Below are 24481 nucleotides of genomic sequence, written 5' to 3' on the forward strand. Positions count from 1 at the left end.
ACATCTGAATCATTTTCGATATAAAAATAACACTATTAATTTGGAATTTTCCGTTGATTGCATGATATCATAGAGATTAAATTGTTAATTTGAAATAACTGATTCGATTTTGTACATCACTAAAATATATGCATCTAGGTTTTATACCAAAATCTAATAAATGTGGAATGTTTTGGACACTGTCACACGTTATAAGAATATGATTGGGTTTTCTCAAACGAAATAATACTTGAAATGTTTTATTTGTTTATTTATATATTTGCTCAAAAATATCACAATATGTTGCCGTAATGTAATAACTGACTCATGACACAACTTGCAAACTTACTTGTACTAATTAAAGACTACTAATATAATTTTATAGCGATTGACCTAAGGAATAATTTAGCAGAAAATGTGTTAAGCTATTGTCCCTATAGTTTATCTGCATGTGTGAACATTCGTGACGGTCCTAAATATATAATTTTATATGTACCTCTTTGTCTTGACAAGGGGGCAGATCGCCTTGAAAATTGGACAATATTCTGTCCACACTATTAGAATTACTTCTTTGACCCATACTTACTATTTCAAGTAATCTGTATCCTACAAACATATAAATCTAGCGTTATCTGATATTACTTCCTTGACCATAAAGTTTTATAGTATAATACAAAATTCTCTTGCTTACGTGTACAATGTATACTAGAAACATATAATAATATATATGTATCTCACAATATATATAAAAAAATCCTGTAATTACAATCACAGCCGCATTAGGTTAATATATCTTCTCGGCCGTAGTATGTTTTTCAACTTCAACTGTAACGTATAATATCGGGTTGTGTTCTGCTTTTACGAAACTCTTAGTTCAGCTAGCATGGTTATAAAATAGGGTAGATACAGGTAAATAACGACCTAGATACTGTAACACATCGATGTATCGATATGTCATTAAAACATTTGATATTTGAACATTGACATGTAACTTGATGATTCAGCTCCCCAAAAGCATATATCAAAGAGCCGAAATCAAGGGATCATATATTCCTGGTTTAGAATAGAGCACCTTCAATCACCGCCATGTTCATTGACCTCGGGTTTTGTCGGGCTAATCGTATCACGTGACTGACGTTCGACACGACCTGCACGTGGTGAGCCAGGTAAATGTGTTTGTTTACGTTTTCCTTCTGGCTAATATGAGCAAATCATGCTGGTATATGTCCATAGAACGAGTAAAAATAATGTATGTATCAATTATTGTAATGTGCGAGTATTATTTTCTTTGTAGATCCAGTCTGCTGAGGTCGCCCACATGTGTTATTTATAAAAGTTGTTGACATTTTCTCATGGTTTCACAACTCCAGTGTAACTTCGAGATTTTCGCGACGATGTTCGGAAGAGCTCGGAATGGTTCGGCATCTTTCGAGCCTATTTTTCATGTGAATACTTTAAAAAGTTGTTTTCTTACTTTATAATTAAAAACTCTTCCAGTGCTGTAACTTTATAAAAAAGGATAAAATTAGAAAGTTTAAAACTCAGACAGACGAAGAAAGTCATATATAACATTTAAACAGTTTTAACTATGAAAAAAGCGAAAGTTATAGGCCATACAACTTTAAGTCTAAGACAGTTACATTGATCCTGGAACCTGATATTAAAAATGCTATTGAGATGGCGGATTGATATCATAACCAAACGTTAAAAAATCCATTTTGTACATAGCTTGGATGTTAGCTACAATCCGTTTCGGCATGTCCTTGTACGCACTGAGTAATGATTGTCGCCTTTGGGCGGACCGTTCTGTCGGGGACAAAGGGTTTGTTGTAATCTCTTCCAGAAAAATGTTAACAATGGATTGTGTATCATAATTTTTAAGTTTTTCAAACTTCGAATACGGAAATTTTCTGTATGGTCTAATATAACCTTGCAATTTGAAGGCTCCCCATATCCGAACTGCAAATGCAACTGAACTTTTACAGTGTTTTTTCATCCAATTCATTTTGCCATTATCGAACATTAATTCATCAATAAGCCCCTCAATCATCTTTTCTGTACTAGAACCGCGTATTGTATCCAATAATGTAGTTCTCATTTCATTACTAATGTTGAACTGGTGTAAGATATGTTTCGTATCCCTGTTTAAGGTTTCTTGCTTCATGACGACATCATAGTTTACATCACAGACCCGACACATCTTGTAAACGGGGCAATAGTGCGGGTCGATATGACCACCCTTTAATCCATCTGTTGTAACCTTATCCACAAAATCATGAAAATGAATAATATAACCACATTTTCCAACTTTCGTCATATAATCCCCCCTACGAACTGCCTCTACGAATCCAGGGACGTCATTTGGTGTCCGTAGAAGGAAACATCTGTCTACAAAGGCAGAATACAGCCGAGTGTATGGATCACGTGAAACAAGAATATTTCGTGTACTAAATGGTGTATCGGGATGACTATCAAGTATAATTAATTTCTTATGAATTTCACCGTGTATCAAAGACCTTCTTCGATTAAAACCTCCATCCATCTCTTGTCCATTCTCAAGTGCTAGTACTAAAATCGACCACAAAGTACTGCCTGACTTTGCCACTTTACACAACGTGAAATTATGTTTTGGTACATGGATGAAATAAGATTTTGTTTGGTAGTCCTTAATGCCATAGGTCCGGTTCGGTAAAGCACATTCCTGTCTAAGATTTTGGACCCGATCGTTCCAGATGTCATTAATACTCCTCTGAAAATCATTAGAAAACAGTCTTAGTGTCGTCCTGGCTGAAAACAAAGAGAAACGAAATTAATTAGATATGAATAAATAGCAGCTAAATCAAGCTTTGTTGAATATTCGTACATATGTGTACATTGTACATTGAAACAAATGCAGACATCAGAATGTCGCACCATGTTGGTTGAGTGATCAAGATGTCCCAAACAAGCCCTCCATATATTACAACTCATGTGGGCAATCGCCAGGTACTGACCACAAGGCGGTGTTTTTACTCCGAATTTCTGCACTTCCTTAAATGACAATGTTTGTTAACTGGACATTAAACGAAACGACTGTCACTGACCTTATTTACACGTATGTCTCATTGCAAATATATATATATATAACATTTTCTTTGTCAAAATTTGAAGACATTATCGATTTGGACAAATTAGGGAAAAGTCAATTGTACAAAGTAGTGAAAAACTATTTTTCAAAATAAATTTCAATAAACCTTGTCCAGGTCTCAAAACTGCATACTCTGAATGTCTCGCTACGAAGACACACTAATTAACTAATTAACACAAAGCAGAATGAAAACTCGATTGGTGGATCATTTATTTGATTTGATTGTTTAACTTCCTATTTGACAGGGTCATTTAAGGACTTGCCAGGTCGATGTGATAGAGGAATGCATGAGTATCCGGAGAAAAAAAAACTATCGACATAAGACCTACGGTCAGAGCCTCGTAACTGCCCCATAGTGGATTTAAACTTTCCCAATACAGGTCGAGAGACATCGGAACATCTTCTTCCCCTCCAAAATATTCAACAGGAGTCAATTCATACAAACTTATATGTAATAATTTTTTCAAAGTTAGTATCACGAAATACACACATATTACGTTTTACTATGTTAAGGATATTAAAGATGCCCAACCATTGACAAATGGTATTTTATCACTATCAAAAACAGGAGCAGACGATTTAGTATTTTTCTTCAGTTACAAAAGTTACTTTCTTTACACCATTGCCACCATTGAAAAGTTTGAGCTTCTTATTTTATTTCAAGTTAAAAATATGAAAAATAATTAATTGCATTCCGTAAGAAATACGTGTTAGTATATCCTATATGGAATAAATTACTGATTGCGCATGCACCAAAGGCAAAATATATTATTTCATTATTATTTTTTGTGTGTAAATTAAACATACATGTACACGATTAAACACACCAATTATTGTTCAAATGCTGAATATCAGTTATGCTCTGTCGGCGGTGGAGCATTTTAACTTTATACTCTATCACACATAATCATTAACTCTAATAGAGTGTATAGTAAACAAGAAAACTAAATAGAAGCATAAAGTAGAAATAACTTACTTAAAACGAAGCTTTGAATCCAAACACATGACGTCGCAATCAATGCATATCCGCAAAGATTGATAACTCTACACTATGCAAATACAGAATTATCTGGAATAGATATAGGCCGGGATCTAGGGGGGTCCACGTGCACCCCCCCCCCCCCACTCCCACAACTTAACGAACCAATGTTTTTCTGAAGCCTTATGACCCACTGATAACGAAATCGAGAGTTAATATTGTATAAACTGGGATGAACTTCCGGTTATGATGTCATCAAGATGGCCGCCATCTCGAATTTCACTAAAGATTGAAAAATAGTCATAACATTGACATTTTTCAACCGAAGAAGACAAATGAGGCATCAAAATGACCACAATAGAACAACAAATACATATCAGGACCATATTATCCAATATATGTAGTTATTTCTACGCAGGAAATGAAAAAATAGGATTTTAAGCTCAAAAATGGTAATTTTTTAGCAATTTTTTCATATTTGGCTTGACACAGCAAAAATGTTTGCCAACAGCTAACTATTATTTCTAATCAATTATTTGACCCCTTATCAATCAGTAAAAACAACACCAACAAAAAGACAATGTTAACATTGTATAAGCTCCGGTTATGACGTCATCAAGATGGCCGCCATCTCGAATTTCACTAACAGATGAAAAATAGTCATAACATTAACATTTTTCAACCGAAGTAGACAAATAAGGTATCAAAATGATCATAATAGAACAACAAATTCATATCGGGACCACATAATTCGATATATGTATTGATTTCTAGGTAGGAAATGAAAAAAATAAGATTTTAAGCTCAAAAATGATAATTTTTTTTATTCGTAAACAGTCATTTGACCCCTAATCACTCAGTAAAACAATAAAAATGTATAGAGATACAAAAAAGAATTGTTGTTACACCATCATTAAGTTTACAAAACATCACCGGGTGCGTATACTGGGTATATGCTATTTTCTAACTCAAAACCGCTGACACTAGAGTTTCCTCAAATAAGTTTGAGTATTTGCGATTTATAAGTAGGAAACATGAATATAAAGTTGACAGAATATCTAGGTAGGACAAGTCACTGTTTCATTTATTTCCTATGCATAGTATAAGCAAAATGTCAGATGGTTACAACAATGTCACAATTTCTTTCACTGGTTCTCAATTATAACCATTATCATTGTGCGTGCTTTCCCGCCTCACTGCACTATCCTCTGACGTGACTCGGCATGTCTGGTAGCTGGTACATGCAGTCCGAATCAGAGTAATCGAGATATCGGTATCCAATTCATCGAAAACCAGAGCGTCGTCTTCGATGTCGATGAGCTGAAGTGACACTACATTACCAGTGGTGTTCTAGCCTGTCATCTTTCATGACCCATCCATGGCCAGAGTTCCTTCAGATTCTAACATATCGTATATGCTGTTTCAGACCTCTCAGGACATTACACCAGATCCAGATTCTTCGAATGGTGGAATGATTCAAGCACCATGCATTCATCAACCTTGTGGACACTCGTGCGACTATAGATGGCACAGGTGATATCCTCGAGGTCTTTAATGAGGTCATAAATGTTAAATTTCATTGGTCAGACTTTCGCCAGTCCCTTGATGGTACTGGTTGTGTCGAACCTGGTGTATGCGTGGATACACCATTGAAGACTCTCCAGAAATTTTTTTTTTCTACGGTGCTGTCCAGACTTGGCAAAGAGAGGAACTTCACTGCAGACCTTATTTATGACCTCAAAGAATCCACCTGTGCCATCTATGGTCACTGAGGATTCACAAGAATGAGGAATTGTGCTTCATTCGAATTAAGGAAATGCAACTCAACCCTTCGCAGAATGTGGCCCTGGTGTCTTTTCCATCCTACCGGAGAGGTCTGGAACATCATATACAATATTTGAATCACAAGGTTGAAAACAGGATGAGCTCCCACACCCGCGCACCCGATGTTATTGATGTTACCTCTGGCCATGGACGGTTGACAAGTTAGAACTACGATGGTAAACCGGTAATGTAATGTCATCAGCTCATCAGCTCATCGACACTCTGGCGAGAAAGCACGCACAACGATAATGCTTATCATTAAGAACTATTGAAAGAAATATGTGATACTGCAGTAACCATCTGACATTTCCTTACGTTATACACAGAAAAATAAAGTTAACAGTGGATGCGCTATTTCTAAAAGAAACAAATTTCGGAAAGTGTCGTAGTATTAACGGAAACAAATGCTTCCTTCAGTTTTAATTTGATACCCTATTAGTTGGCGTTGTGCTGTAAAAAATCATTTTGAGACGCTACTAGTCTACAAACTTTCGAACATGAAAATGGATTATGTTAGGAAATTGTCAAGTCCCACTTAGATATTAAGCCAACTTAAAATTCAAATGTGTTAAGATATAAATCGTCAATTGCCAATGTTATCTTCAGGAAATTCTAAGACATCCGGAAACTGTAGTGTCAGCGTTTTGGAAAAAAACAGCAATCATATACCCTGTATACGCACCCGGTGATGTTTTGTAAACCAAATGATGGTATAACAATAATTCTCTTTTGCATTTCTGTATATTTTTGTTGTTGTTTATTTTTACTAATTGATAAGAAGTCAAATAACTGATTACGAATAATAGTTTCTTGTTGGGAAACAATTATAGCTGCGACAAGCCAAATATGAAAATTTTGCTAAAATATTACCATTTTTGAGCTTAAAATCTTATCTTTTCATTTCCTGCGTACATATCACTATTTATATAGGATTATTTGGGCCTTATATGTTGTTCGATTGTGGTAATTTTGATACCTCATTTGTCTACTTCGGTTGAAAAATGTCTATGACTATTTTTAACTTTTCCGTGAAATTCGAGATAGCGGCCATCTTGATGACGTCATAACCGGAGCTTAAACAATGTTAACATTGTTGTTTTTACTGATTGATAAAAGGTCAAATAACTGATTAGAAATAATAGTTGGCTGTTGGCAAACATTTTTGCTGCTTCAAACCAAATATGAAAAATTTGCTTAAAATTTCGTTATCAGTGGGTTATAAGGCTTCATAAAAACATTGGTACGTTAAGTTGTTGGGGTTGCACGTAGACTCCCCCTAGATCCCGGCCTAATACAACTATTTTTTATCTTTTTATCGGAGGCCTCTGTATGGTATGTACAGTACTTAATGCGTCTAACATTCCCTCAAACGCGTTTTAGATTCGTTTGCGTTTCTTTCGTTTAGTTTCGTTTGCGTTTTGTTTCGTCGGGCGTTTTTCGTTTGCGTTTCGCGTTTTCGTTCGTTTGCGTTTTGATTCGATTTCGTTTGCGTTCGTTTGCGTTTTGATTCGTTTGGGCTTTCGTTCGTTTGCGTTTGCGTGCGTTTGCGTTCCAATCCGTTTACCGGATGTTATTCATTGATATTTGATTAGGAATGGTTTACTGCGCATGTGTTGGCTAAACTAAAAGTGGAGTCAAATGACGGTGTAGGCCGATAAATTTACGTGTTCTGGACAATGTAGTAAATATACACAAATAAATTTAAAAAAAAATTCTTTTGTATCTAGACATTAATTACATTTGATACATGTAACCTACACACATTGTTTGATAGTAAGGATCATTTGTATACCTTTCTGCAAGGTCTTATATAGTACTAGCTATATATGTGTACATGTATGTGCTACAGGGGGACGGGTACAATATACACTTGTAACACCCTCGGGGGTCGATAAAGTGGACTGAAGGATTACAGACAGGTGTGAACTCACGCCACGGGACGTCGTACTGCTGGTCATAATATATATATATAACTCACTGGTGCATACATTATAAAAATTATATCCGACTCATCACTGTTAGCATTTGATCACATTATTTTCTAGTGATACACACTATTCTTATAATAAAATAACACAAATAATAATATCTCAACCATCGCTTAATACAGTATTTAAAACGAATACTTTTTTTTACATATTTTATGTAAAATTAAGAACGTACCGAAGTCAATAGATATCAAATCATAATTGGCTTATATATACCACTGTATATACATAATCAGAGATTTAAATATCATTGGGATAAGTAACTAGGGCTGTTCTCGCGATATCACGTACCCACCTATTGTTATCGTAAACGGATGAACGGTTACCGCGAGACCAAGCCGTGCGTCTGCGCACTAATAGCTAGAGGCGAGTTATCATAGTGTTAGCCCATGAAGCTGTGTACGGCATTTTACTACTATATATGACTATAAACCACTAAACATCGAAAAGTATCTCATAGTTTTTTTTTTACTGTTGCATTAGAGACGCTAATCTCATGCATGTATATTTAACCATTTATGTAAATATTACCATATATCTATATAAGCCAAAAATGGCTTTCCAATGATGTTGGACTGATGAGATACTGATGAGATATTTCTGTGTTGTTTTTTATGAAAAATTGTAAAATTAAAACCTATGCATTGAAAATTCTGTAAGCAATGATCAAAATGTTGGTAAATTTTGGTGATTAATGACATATTATAAAAGCTTTCCTTGATTCGTTAGAATGAAAAGTACGACACATATAAATTTAATGAGTTTAACCCTGGAAATTCAATTTTGCTTTAGTAAAAAAATAAATGCTTGGTAAAGCAAGACATTTAAATGAATTATATTCAAATTTCTGGTAAAGCGGAATATTTACATTTCACTTAGATTTCATTTTTATTTCAACATGGTTCTATGCATTATAAATAAAACTGTTTGGGAAAATTAAGTTTAGAAAAATATTATCTAATTTACAAACTTACTGCATAGCCTTCGAGACTCAAACACAGGTAATTATATAAATAGACCCCCGTTGAGTTAAGTGAGGCGATGACCTGGGGCGGTGGCCAGGTGTTCTGGCCGACGGTTCAACTGATGACAGTAAGACACCTGTGATTATAGCAGTTGGAAATCACTTTCCGTTAATTAGATATCAAATTATGCTATCTATCACAGCTCGATCGGCACTGTATCTCTTCGCCATGATATATTGGGTACCTTCGATAATTTGTTAACACTTGTACTTGAGCTTTAAAAGTTTCCATATGTACAAACTCAATCAATAGAAAATTAATATTTGAAAACTAAATAAATGGAAATCAGTTAATTATTGAAATCAGAGTACGTGGTTTATACTGTGCTATCTTTCACGACCCTATCTGGACAGTATCATCGCCATTATAAATTTAGGGTAACTTCGATGATTTGTGTACATATTTACCACCAAAAATTCAAAAGGTTCAATATGTTCAAATTCAATCAATTTAATATTTTATCATGTAAAATTTACCAAGCAACAAATATTTGAAATTTTAATGGAAATCAGTCAATTATTGAATTCAGAGTATGTGGGTTTAATTGTGCTATCTTTCACGACCCTATCGGAACGGTATCGTCGCCATTATAAATTTAGGGTAGCTTCGATGATTTGTGTACAGTTTTACCTCCGAAAATTCAAAAGGTTCAATATGTTCAAATTATATCAATTTAATATATTAACATTTAAAATTTACCAAGCAACAAATATTTGAAAACTAAATGGAAATCGGTCAATTATTGAAATCAGAGTATGTGGGTTTTATTATATTAATATTTCACGGGGCGACCCATTGTATCGATCGAGGAAGTAATCATGCCGGGATGAGGACATTCACAGTTAGCATTACGTTTATTTAGTGTAACACCTCTACAATTATGAAAAATGTGATGGATTATTCAAATAAATTACATTTTCAATAAAGAGCAAACTTTATGCTATTTGGTTTATTTTCTGTTCATCACCTGAATTATAGCCTAGATCGCTTCATCGGACGAAGCGTAGTTTCAATATGGCGTCGTTAGACTGTACTCTACTGTAGACACGCGATGCACTCTGGGATAGCTTCCGCTGCGGGCGCCGTTAAGTAATGCTATGAGGTACCTTCTTATCCCTACTATTTAAATCTCTGACATAATCGTCCAACACGAACTGACAGTTGATACATTCATGCTTTGTCCATTCTCCACTTATCCTGTATGTATGCAAATTGTATTTTGATAGTATTCTTTGTAAAAAGCAAATAAGTTGAAAAACTTAATGCAAATAAAGAATTTGAATTTGAACTGTATCTCTGTATTTACACCAAGGACGTATATGATTTACACGTATTCGCCATTGATATGATTGATCATGTATTTTATTGGTATGTTGATGTAACTAAACACACGAGGAATAAAATCACCATAGAGCTGGTTTTCTGTAATGACAAGAATAACACAACATTGTTGTTTTTGTGGTATGCTTTGGTACATGTACATGCACGGGGTCACGTATGCGTATTATACATCTCGTAGCCTAAACAAACATGTGAGGGGCCGCTATCAGTGAGCCATTGTTCATGGGTGACTGCACTTGACCAGGTGTGATACAAGTTGACTCAAAATCAAAATATGCCGCTGTCAAATAACAAATGGTATAAATGAAAGCAGGTAAATCGAGAGGGGGAGTGGGGATGGAGAGGGGTAGAGTGTTGTACATGCGTTGTCCGTGAATTATAAAGCAAATTTATATAAGACCTCCAAATGGGTCGGGTAAATGCTACAGGTGAGTGTCCACATTGATATCTATATAACGGGTACGGGGACCTCCTCTGGAGTCATATATATTTATGTATTTAAATATATGACTACCTAACCGCTAGACCTAGGGTTTATACTTGCAGTAGTCAAATGTACATGTTCACAATACCTACACTAAAATAAGAAATTCTTCTGAAGTGTTGTCTTTTCTGAAACTGATAATTTCTATAAAACAGTAATAGTATATGTGACAAATTCAGAGCAGACTTATATATCCTAGCATTGAATGAAGACTATTTGTACACATGTATGTTTTATAATTATTTTTAAAATCTCTCTTTAAGTTAAAAAAATGTATTAATGCTTGGATATATATACGTAATCACATACTTATTGGTAATATATTTATAACAATAGCATATTTTCTAAGACAAGATATATTTTTCATAATGATAAATAGTGCTAAATCAAAATTGCGAACGAAAAATATGCATCGCTTTCAGAATCCGTATAGAACGTAAAATAGACATCGCTTTCAGAATCCGGATCACTAAGCTACCGGAGTCCCGATCGACATTTATGATTGCATTCTAGTCTTCCGGTCACGCTTTCACTTCGTTTACGTTTTTCGTTTTTCGTTTGCGTTTTTCGTTTTGCGTTTAGCGCTTGACGAAACGCGTTTTTCGTTTTACGCTATTCGTTTTTCGTTTGCGTTTTTCGTTTGCGTTTTCGTTCGTTTTCGTTTAACATTTCGTTTGCGTTTTGCGTTTCGCGCTCGTTTCGAGGGAATGTTAGACGCATTAAGTACTGTAGCTGGTCATGACAGACTTGAATGTACGAATACCAGTGATTATACTGTCGATTACGAGCGAATTACTGTATAGGATTCTTCGAATTTTGTCATCATATTAGATGGATATACCGGTGTTCAGATTGATATATTATGACAAAAAAAATCCTCATGTAATTTTCAATGTTTTGTGATAATTATATCAATAGAATATTTCCATGTAGATGTAATATACGTTTAGGATTAGAGGCATAAGCATGTTGTCAAGGTAAAGATGGATATCGACAAAAGGGTCGTAAGAGGCACCTACATTTATATGTATAATAGCATGTTAAATGAACATACAATAAAAGTATACACGGAAACACATCCAGAGCCTATACAACGATATCGAAACCTACTGATCGATATAAGAAACGTTTCAAGATATCACAGAATGTATATTTAGCGGTATGAAATCATTTCTAGCCCAGTTTGTGTATAATTCGAAGTGAAATAGCACTATTAAAAGGGAAGTTGTTCCACTATACAAGAAGACACAAGCCGAATCGAAGTGAAATAGCACTATTAAAAGGGAAGTTGTTCCACTATACAAGAAGACACAAGCCGAATATACAGCAGTCTCCAAAAAATACGCACGGCACACTTCATAAACACGCAACACAACATACATGGGAGTCCGTCCATACATGACCCTGGCTTTTAATAGGACGTAAAGTTAATGAAAAAAACCCAATCAGATCAACATGTAGTAATTCAGTACTTTGATTATGTTTCTTACAAAGCAAGAAGAAACATAATCAAAGTACTATATTACTAGGAAAACAATTTAGTTACAATGACATACCGTATTTATGTAAAAGGTACATACAATATATAATGTTAGGTTCTTTGACTAAACATTGGTTAAAAATGACAAAATATATACCCTCGATCAAGAACATACATGTATCATTGGAGATAATCCTGCCGGGGATTCCTTCTCTACTTACCAAAACGGGACCTTTGTGAAGTATTATTATTGGTTGATATATTTAGACATAAAACACCGATTCCAATGTAACTCAGGTTAAACAGATCACAGTGGAGTTTAAACACTGTTCTACCTGAAGATATTTGTACAAATCTAATTTTCAGTCCTCTTTTATGCAATGGTTACTGATGTCATCTAATCTTCGGCATTCCAAGGTCAGTAACTGGCGTCAAAGTTATCCATTTCTGTTAAAAAGGGGTTGTATTTATAAACCATACAGACACATAAAACCAAAATTGCTATTAAAGGCCCATAACCTTTCCGGAGCAAAATATAAAGGTTTCTTAAAGAACATTAATAACATCAGAAAATGCATACCGATGACCTAAAATAAGGTAACGACACCAAACATATGCAAGTTTTCCTGCGTAATATATGAAAACAATGGGGAGTCCATTCGCTGTTTTGCCGTCTGGCGCAGTGATAGTCAACTACTGCGCGGTATTTAGGACGACGGTGGGAAACATAATACGACCCACGTTATGAAAAAAAACCCATTTTATTTATTTTGATCAAATCGTTCAGAAGGTGATGATAAATGTAGTATTAACGGTAAGTTACTAATTTTTAAGACTCTACAAAATTATCGATCTTGTTTTACATTCCCATTTTAAAAATTAAAAGCCGTTTCGGAAAGGTAGTGGGCCTTTAACATTCAGTCTAGTCGTTATAAATCATACAGTAGCCAGCCCAAGGGTACTGTTTATAATGTGGGTTAATCTGTTTTCTAAAATTAGAACGCTTTAGAGCAGGAAAATGAGAGAAAGAGTTAACTATTGAAAAGAATTGAGAGACGATCGGCCACATGGCGTGTTACCGGTACTAATTCAATTTATTTTAGGTAGTTATAAGTGTCATTTCTGAAGAATTATAAGGTAGTATATAATGTTAGTGTATCGACAACATGTATATTTTGCATCAGCCTTCGTAATCGTGAGACAGTATTGAAACCCCGTCCTTAATAACGTATTTTTCAAACATTCTGGAACTATTACAGTTGTGCTATATCCCTGTGCCCTTTGGTGGTTTAAAGTCCAGATACAATGGTAGCTGAGATATAGCATTACTGGCGATGGAATGTGGTCAATTATGTTTATATAGGGATTGAATGTATTTTTTTCTAATTTTCACAGCGACTATGAATAGCAGACGTTATCTACAGATCCCGTGGAGCGCTAACGCTCTCGTCGGAAGATATGTAGATAGATTCTGCTATTCATGGGCGCTATGGAAATTAAGGTAGCTCCATACTTCTAACAGGTCTTATTTTCCTGCATTTTTCATGTAGATTTCAAATCTGTAAAGATAAATGGGTGTTCTCGAACTACTTTTTGAGATATTTGAGCTTGAAATATACCATCCATGCAAATTTGCTGACTGAAAATAGAAAAATTCATAAAATTATGTTTTCTGTAATATTAGGGTGAATGTAGTCTCGATACTGTTGACTTTTTGTCCTAAATTTCTTACGATAGAACAAAATGCTAACTAATTTTTGTTATTTCCCAGGACCGTTTCTATACGTAATTATCATGTTTTGCTATATTTTCGCCCGTAAAAAATCACTGAATAGGCCAAAAAGGAAATGAAAACCCATGTCAATTTCACAATATTTGTATATGATATGCCCAAGGTAATATGTTTTTCAAATATCATATAAAAACACGGGGTCCTCGATCAAAATTTCACAATTTTGTAAGCTTGAAGTTTGTAACTCTCAACCCTACCCCCATTTCATCCAGTGCTAAGATGGGTTATATTTGACTATTTTTTGAAAATCATGCCGCAAAAAAACATTCCACATCAGTTCATACGCTTTTGTGATATTATATCTGGTTTATGTCTGTTTGTTTTTATGATTTTCTCCAAATTGTGTGTTTAAAGGAAATCCGTATGCGATTTTTTTAGAATTCCGGAATTTGGGTCCGGCCGGGTCCCCTCTTATAATTTATAGCGACGAACGGCACTTCCGGTGTTTAAAAATCCATTCCCATTTACGACAGGGACCGCAAAAACCTCAGAGATAGCATATAATTTTCACTTCACTGATTTTATTTGATTTATTTAATGATTTTAAACATTCAATATTATATGTAGACAATTTTCACCTATTGAAAAAATATCCAAGTGTGATGTCGTGGCGTATCGGAAACCATTCTGGAATTCAAATAGACTGGTTCCCTTCCCTTAGTTCTCTACTCTCCGCCAGGCTGCGCTCCGCTCACTAGGGACCGGTAGCGGGTAACCATGATGATTTTTTTGATTGGTCAATCTACATATCCGGTTCGCTGGCATTACTTTTTTTAGGCGTGGGAAACCCCTTTACCCACGAAGCGACGGATCTTAACGTAAAGAATAAATAATTTATTTGAACGATATATCAACAAAATTAAATAAGATCTTAAGTTTTGAAATCATTTCGTGCTAACAGAGTTTAGAGTGTTCATAAGAACGACGTTAATAGCCGTCTCCATGATGACATAGCATGCGCAGAAATGATGCGCACTACTCTGGAGTTGGAATTCCCACTCAAGATGGCTACTCGCTACCGGTCCTCAGTGAAGCGTACGCAAGGGAGGTAACTGAGGCGGGAACCAGTCTAGAATTCAAAACAACCTCCGCAACTTCCGGTATAGCGTCATATGAATTGGCGCGATTTTCAAAAGTATGGACCTACCTTAATTAGCTTAAAATTTCAAATTTGTTCAGTAGTCTTTGTGTGATTCTTGGATAAGGAATTATACCGAAATTATTCAATTTGGGAAACGTGGATTTATGTGTTACGTGTATGTATTCAAGAAATGAAGCAATTAACAGTGAAATTATTGGGAAATATACCGAAAGCATTCATTCAATTTGCAAAGAAAGAAAGTACACATATCTATCTAAAATTAAAACATCATTGTAGGAATGCCCTGTGCTGTCGAAATACCTAAAGATTCTTGATTTTCAACACAAGGAGTAATTTTATGCGTTGTGGTTGATGTGATTGGATTTATGCTGATGTCCACAAATCAATATATAAAACAGAAAATATATAATAATATGTATTGAAGTTTTCTATTATATTTATGTTGAATTTGATTACATTTATTTGTTATTTATCTGTCCAATTTTACAATGCTGCATGTAGTGTCACTCTCTATCTTTCATTGTACATTAGTTTACCTGGAACTGTAGATTAGGCCTACTTGAAACTAATCTACAGCAACAGGTAAACTAATGTACAGTGAAAGGTGTACTAATCTACAGACAGAACAAGTACTTGAACAACAGTCTAAATAAAGTACTGGGGACAACAAAAGATAACATCATAGCCATGTTTTTACATTACATATAGGCCTAAGATGTTCAGGCACCACATACCATTACACAACAACGAGAAACTTATACCTATAACCCAGACTATTATGTACAGACCTGGCCAGCTGACACTGACAGTATATATACGTTTAGACTTGGGACACACACGAATAGCTGTAAGTCTATATCAGTATCTAATGAAATAAAACTTATTATATTATAAGCTGATCGATGCACGATAATAGTTTTTATTCAAAGTGTATTCATAGCATTTTCATAGGCAAACGTTTGTTTTTGTCAGTTGGTTGATTTATATAGTGACTAAACAATCAGCATGTAAATAGATGGAAATATTTACATTTTCAATTCGTTTCGCCTCAATGAAACAACTATACTCCGTTTACTTCATTTCCAAATGAAGATACTTGGTCACGCATGAATGTATTTTTGCGACGAGGCCTGCTAGTAATATTATTGTACATCAAAAAACACAGATAGAAACACTTTATAAATTGATATTAGAAATTGTCATTAATATAAAAAGTACACGCCTATTTCGATGAAATGCTGACTTAGGTTGAAGCCCCCGGAAAGATGCTGAACATAGGCTTATCCTACAGTAGGCTACTCTCCCTACCGAACGTATGGTAACTTCCGCAACTTCCGGTCCAATGGAAGCTGGACAGGGCGGAATATTTGTAACCTCTCGTCAAAATTGCTTTAAAATGCGGTTAAGACCTTAGAACGAACACGAAACTACTGTGGATACAAAAACTAGAACATATAATGAAACAGTAGCAACAGTTTCGACGAAGAAATATCAAAAGTAAGTGTTGTTAATATTCGTTTGAAATTGGCGCCCCTAGCCAGTCCAATGGCGGAGCTTCTTCCCTTGTGTAATGTATGTAAATAGACGTGACCTATCTTATATATATCATCAATAGTAACGAGGCCCTGTGGCACAACTGAAGAAGAACTCTCTAACAGAGAAAATACACGACGCTTGGGTAGACATTAAAGGAACAATTTATGTTTTATTTTTCATAAGGAATGTTGAAAATATATTTAGAAGAAATCATTTAACTGAAATGTCTCCATACCGATACAAAACTAGGCTAACATTTCGCGACATTTGAAGCTTTTCCCATGTCTAATGTTTCAACAGTAGATACTGCATTTATCCAACATGCTTTTGTTTATATGTGTGTCTGTTTGTAGCTTGTAGCTATATTTTAATGGTGTAAGCGTTTACTGAACTAAGCAATGCCATCTATTTTCATACTATGAAAGATTCAGGATCCACCAATCAATCTATTGGTATTTAAATGCATGCCTTTACATTATATCTATGATACAGTTTATCAGAATTACATTGATCGAACATCTGTATGCATCATGGGTATATATTTACACTTGCTAGGCTTGGTCACTATACGTAAGTACTAGCCGATTTTGTTTACCATAACTGCATGGTAACATTGAACTTTGAACTTGCGTATGAAAATGTTCTGTGCAACGTAAAAGGACTACTTTTTTTAAAAAGAAACACATGGCTTTGTTTACATTTTGACGCAACATTACGTATATATTGTTGTTTTTTCATAGGATTTTGGAAGAATGTAAACAAAATAATACATGTTTTATATTTATATATGATTCAAACAATTTTTAAATTAACAATTTTATAAAGAAACGGAAAAATATCCCGACCGGGGCGACGTGCTTTCATTTTTGTTAAAAATGATGAGTGTCAAATGAAAACATTACCTCTGTGCCTATGTTCGTCCTACGATCGAGTCTTTGAGGTGGACGGGCGTGAGATCCTCTGATAGAGGTCAGTTATAAACATATCCTCTTGTCTTTGTTCTTTGAGAATTTAATCATGTGTATTATAAAACATGCACCGCTAATAATCCACGTGTTGACAGTTACGCGTCACCACAAATACATTGTATCCATCGAATACAAGTGAATTTGTTTCATCTATCGATGGCGATATGAGCGTAGATTATATAATCACATGGCTCCCAAGGATGTAATATCGTCAAGTCAGACGACATCTCAAACACATTGAGCTACTTGAAAATCGGTGTTTTGACAACTCCAGTGTGTAAGCGTGCGTCAGCTTCGCCTCGCTGCACAATAACGATCACCGAGTACACACATGTGACCGTGTACAAATTCTTTATGTTATTACGCTATATATTAACTTTTAGCAAAATTGAATATATATTTAAAGTTCTGATCTGATTAAATCAAATTATCTCTGAAATTGACTTTGTTTGTCATGTTTATTTTACAATAAAATATTGAACTTTTTGTCGTCGCGGATGAATAATTCTACCTTATGTGAAGAGTCATCATTCGCTGTTCAATTGAGTAAGCTCCTCCCACTTTTGACCGACTTTTATTGAATAATTACGTCACATTCAAATGACGATTTTATTGCATAAAATATAAATGAAAAAAGTCATGTGAGTGTAAATATAGGGATTGGATTGCGCTTTTATGTTAACCATGCTTGTATGGAGCAATTCCTCTAAGAATATATTCAATATGGGGCGCTAACGCGCCCCATAGAATATATTCTTAGAGGAATTGCTCCATACAAGCATGGTTAACATAAAAGCGCAATCCAATCCCTATATAGATATGTAATCATATGGTTCACTGTTGAATGATTCACTGTAGAATCCGCAGCAACTCGGAAAGTTAGTGACAACCATTTATAACCACCATTTACATACCACAGATAAAATATATCAAACATGTATATAAATGTGAAGTCCGGCCAAATATATGTATATAGTACTCACTATAAACATGGTAAGTGATACGAATAATTGCATGGTGATTTGGTGAAAGAAATATGATCCTACCCCCTCCCCGTTTATCGTGACTAGCACAAAGAGTTCCAAACACCATTAAAACCTATGGTTAGGTGTGATACACAGACACCATTAAAACCTATGGTTAGCTGTGATACACAGACACTTTTGTAAATCTTATTATGGGAACCAAATCAGAAGTTATGGAAAACTGCAATAGAATGAAAATATTTAATAGTTACGCTGGATAATTATCATGCATAAATTTTGTTTGTTTGATTAAGTAACGTCCTATTAGCAGCCAGGGCCATGTAAGGGCGACTGCCCATGTATTAACTGTTTAGCGTGTGAAAATTCTGGGGATGTATTTTGTGAGACTGCAGAATATTTGTTTAGTGTCCTCTTGTAAAGTGGAACTATTGTCCTTTTTATAGTGCTACATATGTATATCACTGAGGCATGCTGCGAAAATTATACAGTAAAACATATTCTATTTTTTTTTTTTTTTTTTAAATATGAATATGATTCTATATTTCTTTAACAAATCTGGATTCCCAGACTCTGGAGAGAAAGTTTTGATATTGATCACTGTTTTAATCTTACATGGACAGACAGCGAAGACACGTGCGTGTTATTCAATATGGCTGATTTTATTCACTGACTAGATATTACTATACACACATACAGAATTACTGCATACGAGTATAGGTGGTGCGTCAAATAATTAAATCTAACAATGGCTACCGTGTTCTCAACACTCAAGGTTACCGGCCCTCCAGAGCGACAGGACAGCTTATACTACGAGCATTTAGCATTCGTTCGGTATATGTATAAATTCTACAAAGTGTATCTCTGTCTTCTAACTTAAAGGGAATGACATATTACAATGTATGACTATTAAAATTACGGCATATACAACTTTACGTGTAAGCAAAAAAGATTGAACACAAAGTAAACTTGACATTGCTGACAGAAATAAGATTATATGGTACAATACTTACTGTATCGGGAAGCGAAGAATAGCACTTGAACGCTTAAAAACAAAACACATATAAAGGGCGTGAGCTTCAGATAGAATCTCATGGCGCTTCACGTTTGTATGTCACTCTGCGCACAGATCGGATTCACTCCTAATGAAATATTTAACAGACAGTTTTGGAAATATTCATTGATGCATAACAATTGTGATGAGGTTCATATGGGGTATATTTTATATTTTACACCTCGGTACGTTTTGCTTCTCTTCAGTTACATAAAAAATACACGAAAATTTTGTTATATATCACGAATATATGGATTTACAATTTGTAAGAAACAAAAGATTTTTGAACAAAGAAAACTCAATCATCCCATTAAAACATCTGCTGTATATATTCCCATTGCTTGTAAAAATACACACAATATAAAAATAGATTTTGTGCATCCGTACAGTTTTGTGTAGTTTTATTTGCAGGCCTTGGGCGTTAACAAGTTTACTCGCTGTCAAATAGCTAGTGTGCTCACTAAACATTGTAGACATATCCAGTTCTGATCATAGACGTACTCGTACACGTCGACGTACATGTATCACCGTCTATCATCGGAACACCGGAAAGAGCTACACTCGGAGCGACAGCACAAAACACCGATTATTAAATCAATGCTTTTAGCTATATAAAATTAAAATATAACATATATAAACTAGATTTGATCGCGATCAAAACACGGGATTTCCACCTATGTAATGATATAAGTAATGTTAGCGAAAAGACGATCGCTATAATATTTTTCTCTTCGTATAAAATCTAACTATCTGTACTATCTGTGAACGAACAAACGGTCGAAAGAACGAACAAACGCAAGCCCGAAAGAAGGAAGAAAACAATAACTATCGAACGAAAAGAGCAAACAAACAAAAAGGGAAAGAAAGAACGAATATAATGATTATATACACAATGTATCTGGTTGAACACGGGTATCAACGTGTCCTTCCTTCCAACCGTCTTTTCGTCGGCCTGTGCACACGTCCGGTCATAGACAGGACACACTTCATCATGTTCATATACCATGAACATACTTCCAGATATGATTTTATTAAGTCAGACAAACAAACAAACAAACACGCGAAAACATGAATTAATGGATAGACTGACGAACAGATGGAAGGACAGACACGCATGATATGATGTTCACAATTAACACACATGAACTAACAAACAGCGCTGAAAAAGTTGAAAGTAAGAACGCATTACGATGAAATTAATATACACATAAATAACACATAAATAAAATGGCATATTTTTTGCGTACTGTAAAGATACAGTAAAATCTCAAGTAGTCGTTTAGTTGATGTTATCACTTACAAGGTTTTTAAGTTTTGAATTTTCTTTTTCAAATTACATTTTAATGGAACCGATGCAATAAAATCAACTGAATGGATCGCTGCCTGTCGTGTGAAACATACATGTGTATTGAAAGAATCACTGCCTGTGATGAGATATTAGAGTATAATATATCTATAAATGAAATCTCAACTTTTTGTGTGATTTATGTGAAATGAAGCCGCCACTTAAAACAAATTTTGTTTTTATGTGGTTATTAACAAGCAACACTGCGCGTCTTAGTACGCTTTTAGAATGTTTTTTGCCTAATATATAGTCAGCTCGCGATACCTCTTAAAAACGTGAAATCGTAGGAAAGATTTGGCCTACGCTACGTCAGCGGCAAATTTCTAATACATCGTCCATACAATGCCAGGAAAACGTACAGATACCTATTCATCAGGATCATATGTACCCCATTGTCCCCATATTATATTTCATTTGTGAAATTAAACAACTCTGCACAATGAAATACTTCTGGACCCTTCTATTTCACACATTTGCAATGGCCGCCGACTACATATTTAGTTGAGTAAATTTGAAGCCACGTGTAGTTGAGAGGTAAAGAAAATGGTAGCCACGTGTATGCTACCAGCGATGTTCGTGTTCAATTTGAACATATTTGACAAAATGTCGTGTATGTTGACAATGATTCCACTATAACAACTTCAGGTGGCTGGCATTTTGTTTACCTCTCAATAGACAGTCTATTCATCTGTCTGCCGGCACGAAATGACAGGACACACACTGCGTACAGCACGCGTATACTTTGAGATACATTTCATTAAGTCATACAGACAAACAAACAAACACACGATTCACGAACAAACGAATGATGGATGGAGGGATGGACAGGCAGACACGCACGATCAACTTCGCTAGCCAAGTGTATTACCCTTGGCTAGCGAAGTTGACGCACGATAACGATCACAATTTGCACACAAGGACGTACGAACAGTGCTGACAAGTAAATGCTGAGCCAATCAGCGGGAGTCTGGTGAGAAAAACAAGTTCCCTATTTTAGTGGAATTTGAGTTGAAAAGTTTTGGAAATGTGTATTGATATTTTCATATTGTCATATCCTATATTTCAAACATACAGAAACTACTGATTTTTTTATACTGGGATTTTTATAATGTTTCAGTAAATGTATATAGGTTTCTGGCTCTATCTGGATCTTCAGAAGATTTTTTGAATCTGAATTTTAATTTGACTCTTTGGCTCCGCCTTTTATGTACCTTTTGAACTTCTAAATGTATTCCGAATCTTTTACCAAATTACAGCTGTGTCATGGACGTGAGGTTGGGTTGGAGAACTCAGTCTACATTTCTTTAATCTTCACAACAGAAAAAAAACCAACAACAAAAAACACATCTATTTGGTTCCAAGTCTACTTTCATTCTCTTTTTTATATGAAGACCAAGGGGAATAACTGGTACAATTAGAGTTAAAATTATCTCCCTTTGACCACATTATGTAATCTTATCACATTCATACATACAAAACATGCCCTCACATAAAATAAAATTGGGCTTACAACAATTTTATCCATGCGTGATTAAGATTAGAAAGAGCTTTGATGCAGAATAAACAAGAAAGAAAACAGGTAGAGAAAAGTGTCTTGTTTTAAATAGAACTTTAAGATTTTGCTGCCTTCTCACAGCAATACATGTTTCAGTATCCGTACACGGCGTGTCACGGTGATGTGTGAGTGACAAAAACTCTAACTTTTGATAAATAACGTTGATAACGGTATTATTATGACCATTGAAGTGTTATATCTCCGCCATTTTGAATCATATGACCTTGAAATTAATCATTATATATGTCTAAGAACATTCTCTTTCATATACATATGTACAATCTTCAGAACATTTTTATCGTAAATCTCATAAAATGGGAAAATTTACGTTAAAAATTGAACGAAATGACATATTCGGATGGCTATATTTCCTTCATTTTCTAATGCATGACTTTGAAATTAAAACCCTGTACAGACAATATGCCAATATCTCCATTTACAAAAAATCAGAAAATGGAACAAATTGCCATATTTGGAGAGCTATATTTCCGCCATTTTTCTATATGACCCCTTTAAAATCCATAAATTTTGCAGACAAAAGTTCATAAAACATAGATATGAAAAATCAACACTGTACATACAGGTTTAAAGGCGCTGAAACGTCTGCCGCAAGGACAAATAGATATTAAAATTTCGATTTTTGATGTCCTATATATCCGCCATTTTGAATAATATGGCTTTGAAATTAGTCATTTTATGTGCTTTAGAGCATGTTCTTTCATATGCGCTCTTCAAAACATTTCTATGGTAAAGTTTATTTTTGACCTTTGTTTGACCTCATTGAACCCTCTAGCGAATTCTTGACCCAGACATAATCTCTGATAACATGTAGTAAGAAAAAAACGTTCAACATCGCATTCAACCTAAATAATTTTTGAATCACATGACCTTGAAATTAGTCATTTTCTGTGTCTCAGATAATGCTCTTTAACATTCAATTCAAAACACTTCTCTTTGAAATTCATAAATTACGGTAAAATTTACGTTAAAAAGTTAACGAAATGCCATATTCAGAGGGCTATATTTCCGCCATTTTCAAATTCATTACTTTGAAATTAAAACTCTGTACAGAGAATATGCTAATGTCTACATTTACAAAAAAATCAACACCTTACAATAAATGATAAAGCCGCTAAGAGCTCAGAAATTACGTAAAAAAAAACAGGAAATGAAACAAATTGCCATATTTGGAGAGCTATATTTCCGCCATTTTTCTATATCACCCCTTGAAATTCAAAAGATTTCAAAACCAAAGTCCATACAACGTAGGTATGAAAAATCAACACTGTACATACAGGTTTAAAGGCGCTGAAATGCCTGTCGCAAGGACAAAAATAAACTAAAATTTCAGTTTTTGATGTCCTATATCTCCGCCATTTTGAATCATATGACCTTGAAATTGGTCATTTTATGTATCTGGGAGAATGCTCTTCCACATCCAATTCAAAACATTTTTCTTTAAATTTTCATGAATTACGGTAAAATTTACGTTAAAAAATGAACGAAACGCCATATTCGGAGGGCTATATTTCCGCCATTTTCAGTGTTTTGTCTTTGATATTGAAACTCGTTACAAATAATATGGTAAAGTCTACATCTACAAAAAATCAACACCCTACATTAAATGATAAAGGCGCTACGAGCACACAAATTACGGTGAAAAATAAGGAAATGGAACAAATTGCCATATTTGGAGAGCTATATTTCCGCCATTTTTCCATATAACCCCTTTAAAATCCATAACTTTTGAAGACAATAGTTCATACAACAGAGGTATGAAAAATCCACACTGTACATACAGGTATTAAGGAGCTGAAACGTCTCGCGCAGGGACAAATATAAACTTAAATTTCGATTTTTGATGTCCTATATCTCCGCCATTTTGAATCATATGACCTTGATATTGGTCATTTTATGTG

At 34.7% G+C, this 24481-nt stretch overlaps 1 protein-coding gene across 1 annotated transcript; it reads right to left on the bottom strand.

The window, feature by feature from the left end:
- Positions 1-233: 233 nt before the first annotated feature.
- On the bottom strand, positions 234-19794 carry LOC138331824 (carbohydrate sulfotransferase 10-like). Its single transcript, XM_069279636.1, has 2 exons — positions 19622-19794; positions 234-2766 (listed from the first exon to the last, which is right to left on the bottom strand). The coding sequence occupies exons 1-2, from the start codon at positions 19701-19703 to the stop codon at positions 1649-1651; spliced, it is 1200 nt and encodes a 399-aa protein (XP_069135737.1). The 5' UTR covers positions 19704-19794; the 3' UTR covers positions 234-1648.
- Between the last annotated feature and the right edge of the window lie 4687 nt (positions 19795-24481).

This window comes from Argopecten irradians, chromosome 9 (assembly GCF_041381155.1).
Source record: "Argopecten irradians isolate NY chromosome 9, Ai_NY, whole genome shotgun sequence".
In the NCBI taxonomy this organism is placed as follows: domain Eukaryota; kingdom Metazoa; phylum Mollusca; class Bivalvia; order Pectinida; family Pectinidae; genus Argopecten; species Argopecten irradians.